At 48.8% G+C, this 7,010-nt stretch overlaps 1 protein-coding gene across 3 annotated transcripts in view; it reads left to right on the top strand.

Annotated features, from left to right (window-relative positions):
- LOC124006781 (metal transporter CNNM4-like) overlaps positions 1-3,355 on the top strand; it is a 48,074-nt gene extending 44,719 nt beyond the window's left edge. For 2 of the 3 annotated variants that reach the window (XM_046316929.1, XM_046316930.1), the window contains 2 exons: positions 123-298; positions 1,612-3,355. In XM_046316929.1, the coding sequence (XP_046172885.1) occupies positions 123-298; positions 1,612-2,037 (602 nt within the window). In that variant the 3' untranslated portion in view covers positions 2,038-3,355. The remainder of the gene's footprint in view (positions 1-122; positions 299-1,611) is intronic. The other variant, XR_006833835.1, reaches the window with a different exon arrangement.
- The last annotated feature ends 3,655 nt before the right edge of the window (positions 3,356-7,010 follow it).

Below are 7,010 nucleotides of genomic sequence, written 5' to 3' on the forward strand. Positions count from 1 at the left end.
GCGCCTGAATGTGCACGTGTGTGTTTATGTACTGTGTGTGCCCGTGGGAATGTGCGTGTTTGTGTACTTCATGTGTGTGTGTTATCTCCAGCTCACCCTGTCTCTCCCTCTCCGTATCTCAGAGTTCCGTTCTCCTACTCACGCGAGCGGTCTGAACCGCTCTGCGTCGCTAAGCTGCACTGAGCGTGGCGCTTCCGGAGAATGCGGCTCAGTAACTGCTAGCAACACGCAGCTCACCGCCTGCCAGTACACACCAGACTTCTACGTACGGGCTCTCACTGACCTGCAATATGTCAAGGTAACACACTCACCTTTAACCTCTAACCCCTGCCAGTGCCATGGAAATGGAAAAGCTACAATGGGAAAAGGCCCTATTTCTACAGTTGTGACTTTTTAAAATGCCTGTGCTTCAGAAATTGTAAGCCGTTAAGGTGACAAACTCTCTCGCCAGAGTGACGCCGCCAGTCGCCAAATTTTTGTTTACAATCATCTAGGACGGACCCATGTGATGAAACGGTGACCTGAAATATTTCAGAAATTAGCCCAGACATTTCAGCCCACTGTTCAGCTCTGCTGAGAAGCCTTTTACCAGCCCAACTGAATGGCCAGCAGTGGGGTAGTGGAGGGTAAACGCTGCTGAGAAGCCTTTTACCAGCCCAACTGAATGGCCAGCAGTGGGGTAGTGGAGGGTAAACGCTGCTGAGAAGACTTTTACCAGCCCAACTGAATGGCCAGCAGTGGGGTAGTGGAGGGTAAACGCTGCTGTGAAGCCTTTTACCAGCCCAACTGAATGGCCAGCAGTGGGGTAGTGGAGGGTAAACGCTGCTGAGAAGCCTTTTACCAGCCCAACTGAATGGCCAGCAGTGGGGTAGTGGAGGGTAAACGCTGCTGAGAAGCCTTTTACCAGCCCAACTGAATGGCCAGCAGTGGGGTAGTGGAGGGTAAACGCTGCTGAGAAGCCTTTTACCAGCCCAACTGAATGGCCAGCAGTGGGGTAGTGGAGGGTAAACGCTGCTGAGAAGCCTTTTACCAGCCCAACTGAATGGCCAGCAGTGGGGTAGTGGAGGGTAAACGCTGCTGAGAAGCCTTTTACCAGCCCAACTGAATGGCCAGCAGTGGGGTCGTGGAGGGTAAACGCTGCTGAGAAGCCTTTTACCAGCCCAACTGAATGGCCAGCAGTGGGGTCGTGGAGGGTAAACGCTGCTGAGAAGCCTTTTACCAGCCCAACTGAATGGCCAGCAGTGGGGTAGTGGAGGGTAAACGCTGCTGAGAAGCCTTTTACCAGCCCAACTGAATGGCCAGCAGTGGGGTAGTGGAGGGTAAACGCTGCTGAGAAGCCTTTTAGCAGCCCAACTGAATGGCCAGCAGTGGGGTAGTGGAGGGTAAACGCTGCTGAGAAGCCTTTTACCAGCCCAACTGAATGGCCAGCAGGAGCGTTTACCCACCAAAGTAGAGGGAGCGGTACATCTCTGAGGCCCAGTGCACCCTGGGTTGTCCCTGTGATGATGGTGGTCTGTTCATGACACTATACTCTCTCACACTTTGCTGTCTCTCTCATGTCCTTGTTTTTCCTCTCCTCTCTCTTCCTAACACTCTCTTTCCTCTCCTCAGATCACTCGTTCTCAGTACCAGAATGGTCTGCTGGCGTCGAGGCTGGACAGCACCCCCCAGTCCCCCGAGGGCAGCCACCCCCGTCTGGACAGCACCTCTGCGCTCCCCATCACCCCACCAGCCCCTCCCCGCACCCCCTCCCCTGGCCACCACACCTTTCAAGCGCCCCCTTGCTCTCCCCCATCCCACCCCCTCCCACCAGCCGTACCCCCTTACCCCAAACCACCACCCCCACTCAAGTCAACCCCCGCCCGGCCCTGCCCCAATCCACCCCTCCTCCCACCAAAGGCACCCCGCTTCCTCAAACACCTCCTCCTGCCTCCTCGGGTGCACGCACCACTCACCCGCCTCCACCCTCCACCTCCTCTCTCCCCCACCCACCTCTTCCCTGCACCTCTCTCCCCCCCGAATCCCCCTCTTCCGTGAGGCCAGGGGGGGAGAATGGTCCGGGTGAGAAGACCTCTCTGCTGTCTGAGCAGCCGCAAAACTGCGTACGCGGCACACGCAGGCCCAGCTACCCACAAACACACACACAACACCCTCACACACACCAACACATGCACACACACGTGCACACCGTCAGCCACGCACACACAGAGAGCACCATCTGACAACAACCCCTGTGGGGGGGGTTGTTGTTAAGATTTGTAAAAATTGAATACACACAAGTTTTGTTGGCCGTGGACTGGAGCACTGGAAGATTCTAAGGTGCATTGTGGGAACACTCATGTCTCTGTCCTACCCGCCCACCTACCTCTCAAGATGGGGTGAAGAGCAACACAGCTGCATTACACACGTGTGCAGAGTGTGTGTGATGCAGCTTGTCTCTGTCATACAGGTAGGTGCATTACACACGTGTGCAGAGTGTGTGTGATGCAGCTTGTCTCTGTCATACAGGTAGGTGCATTACACACGTGTGCAGAGTGTGTGTGATGCAGCTTGTCTCTGTCATACAGGTGCATTACACACGTGTGCAGAGTGTGTGTGATGCAGCTTGTCTCTGTCATACAGGTGCATTACACACGTGTGCAGAGTGTGTGTGATGCAGCTTGTCTCTGTCATACAGGTGCATTACACACGTGTGCAGAGTGTGTGTGATGCAGCTTGTCTCTGTCATACAGGTAGGTGCATTACACACGTGTGCAGAGTGTGTGTGATGCAGCTTGTCTCTGTCATACAGGTAGGTGCATTACACACGTGTGCAGAGTGTGTGTGATGCAGCTTGTCTCTGTCATACAGGTGCATTACACACGTGTGCAGAGTGTGTGTGATGCAGCTTGTCTCTGTCATACAGGTAGGTGCATTACACACGTGTGCAGAGTGTGTGTGATGCAGCTTGTCTCTGTCATACAGGTAGGTGCATTACACACGTGTGCAGAGTGTGTGTGATGCAGCTTGTCTCTGTCATACAGGTAGGTGCATTACACACGTGTGCAGAGTGTGTGTAATGCAGCTTGTCTCTGTCATACAGGTAGGTGCATTACACACGTGTGCAGAGTGTGTGTGATGCAGCTTGTCTCTGTCATACAGGTGCATTACACACGTGTGCAGAGTGTGTGTGATGCAGCTTGTCTCTGTCATACAGGTGCATTACACACGTGTGCAGAGTGTGTGTGATGCAGCTTGTCTCTGTCATACAGGTGCATTACACACGTGTGCAGAGTGTGTGTGATGCAGCTTGTCTCTGTCATACAGGTGCATTACACACGTGTGCAGAGTGTGTGTGATGCAGCTTGTCTCTGTCATACAGTCATACAGGTGCATTACACACGTGTGCAGAGTGTGTGTGATGCAGCTTGTCTCTGTCATACAGCTGCATTACACACGTGTGCAGAGTGTGTGTGATGCAGCTTGTCTCTGTCATACAGGTGCATTACACACGTGTGCAGAGTGTGTGTGATGCAGCTTGTCTCTGTCATACAGCTGCATTACACACGTGTGCAGAGTGTGTGTGATGCAGCTTGTCTCTGTCATACAGCTGCATTACACACGTGTGCAGAGTGTGTGTGATGCAGCTTGTCTCTGTCATACAGGTGCATTACACACGTGTGCAGAGTGTGTGTGATGCAGCTTGTCTCTGTCATACGGTTCAGTGTGTGTGTATGCAGTGTGTGTTTGACAGTTTTCCGGTGGCTGCAGGCACAGTCTGGGATCAGCTTTGTTGGTGGGGAGGAGGGGGAGATAGACCACCATGTATAGCATGTTTATAATATGTGTTGATTCTCTGCACTCCGGTTGTCAGTATAAATAAGTATAGAAATATGACCTGTAGTGACAGCAAATATGTTTTTAAAGAGAAATGTAGCGATATTTAGAGATTCATGCATTTTAGCTTAGTGTTCACTGTGAACTCTCATCTACACACACCTGTGTTCTCTAAAACACTTTCTGTACCACTCCCACGTGCTCCGTTTCCATGGAAATTACATTCAACACCCCCCCCCCCAATACAAATGGAACATTCTCAGGAGGGATTTCTAGAATCTTGTTTTTATTTTTTTGGTGTCTGTTCTTTCTTCCAAATATGGCAATTTCCAAAAAGACGTTAGTATTAGGGGATTATTGAGTTTGGGGCCTGTTGACACGGGCTTGACAGGAGTGTAGCGGTTTGTGTGTGTACCTTCTGAGCTGTCTCTCATTTCGGAAAGTTTATGACCACATGACCCTGTCAGGCCTATCAGGCTGGGGTGGAGGGCGGGGTTGCTGGAGGGGAGGAGTTGGCTGGCTAATTGACTGACAGCTGGGTTTGTTTACCATGAACCCACCTAACCAGAGATGTGAAGTATATTATATGATTAATTATTTAAATATGAATATATTTATTTTGCATTACAGATGACTTTTTTTTATGTATTTTGAGATTTATTTGATGTCAATGTTTTATATTGTATAGATTGTTTTTCTTTTGTTGAAGACTCTCAAAACTCCATTATACTGTGACTGATACTCCTAAACAGAGACTTTTCTACTGTACTGCAACCAACTCCCCCAGAACCTACAAACTCTCAAACACACCTAACTGAACAGAGCTCAAATTCAACTATGATACTAGCGCCTCTTTATTTTTGTATTATTGTATAATTTCACTATGATACTAGCTCTGCTTCCTGTTTGTGAACATAGCTCAATTCAACTACAATACTAGCTCATTTTCCTGCTTGTATAATTTCACATAATAAGCAGTGGACTAGCATCTGAGACGCTGTGGTTTAACACGATTGGTTGCTTTGGAGTGTTATTGAGTGATGTCACAATGGAATTTTGAAGTCACTGTTTTCAGGGGTGATGTCACTATGGAGTTAACATTCCACTTTGTGATGCCACAATGGAGTTGAGTTCAGAGTTTGTGTGTGATGTCACAGTGGAGTTTAGAATTGAGTTTTACCGTGTGATGATACAATCAGTGAGGGGTTGTTGTCACTGCTAACGACATGAGAAAAGGCACGCCACCCCACCACAATGTTCCCTTACCATTTACATGGTAGGTACTCCAAAAAGACATTCCAAAAACCAGGGGATCCACAATTGACCCTTCAGATTCAATCTGATGTCGGATTTATTGTGTGTATAAATGAAGCTGTTACACTCACTGTGCCCTGCCGTGCTGTCTTAGAGATGACTACATGTGTTCCCCTCACCATGCATTCTCTCTGGGTGGAGGGCAGACCAGACATATAATGCTGCTATCATCTACCTGTCTTGATCCCTAGAAATATATTGTGACGTGACAATGAAGTAACTCGAGCAATGGTCGACATGAAGGAAAAGAATGTACACATACACATGTATTTCTAAGTAAATACTTACCACTGGTAAGAAAATCACTTTAGAACAACGACAGCGAACTGAGTATTTATTCCAAAGAATTTCTGTAAGGTCTGTTCCTACCTGAGTTTTAAGAGGATATCCCCTCCTTAGAATTGGAATCAATAGAACGGACACACGCCCCTCAGTACAGGGTATCAAATGGGGTCGTCCATTCTAGGATTTCTAAGTCTGTGGTTGGTGCAGCCTTACACACTACTACACACAAAAACCCTAGACCTGACTGCTGGTTCACATTGGTCACTTCATAGCATTGGGCCTTACTGGTTCCATTACACCACTGGTCTAGTTCCCAGTCTAGCCACTGGTTGGCTGCGAAGGTCCTAGTCTACTGAGAACAGTCAGATTATGAAAGCGTTTTTGTATTTATTTTGTTTTTGTCTGTCAACGGTTTACTGGGACGGAGGAAGAGATTTGTTATATATTTCCTGCTTGTATTATGTTACTGTGAATACTACTGTATATTGTGAAGACATTCTACTATATTATCTGTGATGGGAGTGAGAGGGGGATGCCTATATGGAACACATGTATAAAGTACCCTCTGTGAGAATACTTACCGCATATATAAGAACTTTTATCTCCTTCCACTGAGTCATTTTACTTGGAAGATATTGTATTAGCAATAAAATTATTGCTCTGTTTTGACCTCAAAGAACATTTCTACCTTTCTCTCAAATTCATTTTTCCCGCATTGAAGTAGCATGTAGTAGCATTCTGACCATGATTTATTGCATAGCTGTGTTAATGTAGCTGTTAGCTTCTGTTGTGTCTGGCTAGACCGAACTACCTTGCCCTTCACTAGCACTCTCCTTTCCTTTTCCACTCTTCTTTCCTCTCCTCTTCCTCCCTACTCTGCTACTTTCCTTACCCTCTACCCCAGCTTCTCTCCCCTCACACCCCCACTTCTTCCCTTCTCCTCTTCCTCCCTACTCTGCTACTTTCCTTACCCTCTCCCCCAGCTTCTCTCCCCTCACACCCCCACTTCTTTCCTCTCCTCTTCCTCCCTACTCTGCTTACTTTCCTTACCCTCTCCCCCAGCTTCTCTCCCCTCACACCCCACTTTTTTCCTCTCCTCTTCCTCCCTACTCTGCTACTTTCCTTACCCTCTCCCCCAGCTTCTCTCCCCTCACACCCCCACTTCTTCCCTTCTCCTCTCTTCCCTACTCTGCTACTTTCCTTACCGTCTCCCCCAGCTTCTCTCCCCTCACACCCCCACTTCTTTCCTCTCCTCTTCCTCCCTACTCTGCTACTTTCCTTACCCTCTCCCCCAGCTTCTCTCCCCTCACACCCCCACTTTTTTCCTCTCCTCTTCCTCCCTACTCTGCTACTTTCCTTACCCTCTCCCCCAGCTTCTCTCCCCTCACACCCCCACTTCTTCCCTTCTCCTCTCTTCCCTACTCTGCTACTTTCCTTACCCTCTCCCCCAGCTTCTCTCCCCTCTCACCCCCACTTCTTCCATTCTCCTCTCTTCCCTCCTCTCCCGCCGGTCATGTTATATTGACATTCCTTGACTGCTGGTCTGAACAGTCTTATAAGCTCTTTTTAATGTCCAGATCCTTGTAGCTGGTGGG

Source organism: Oncorhynchus gorbuscha, linkage group LG20 (assembly GCF_021184085.1).
Source record: "Oncorhynchus gorbuscha isolate QuinsamMale2020 ecotype Even-year linkage group LG20, OgorEven_v1.0, whole genome shotgun sequence".
NCBI classification, from domain to species: Eukaryota; Metazoa; Chordata; class Actinopteri; order Salmoniformes; family Salmonidae; genus Oncorhynchus; species Oncorhynchus gorbuscha.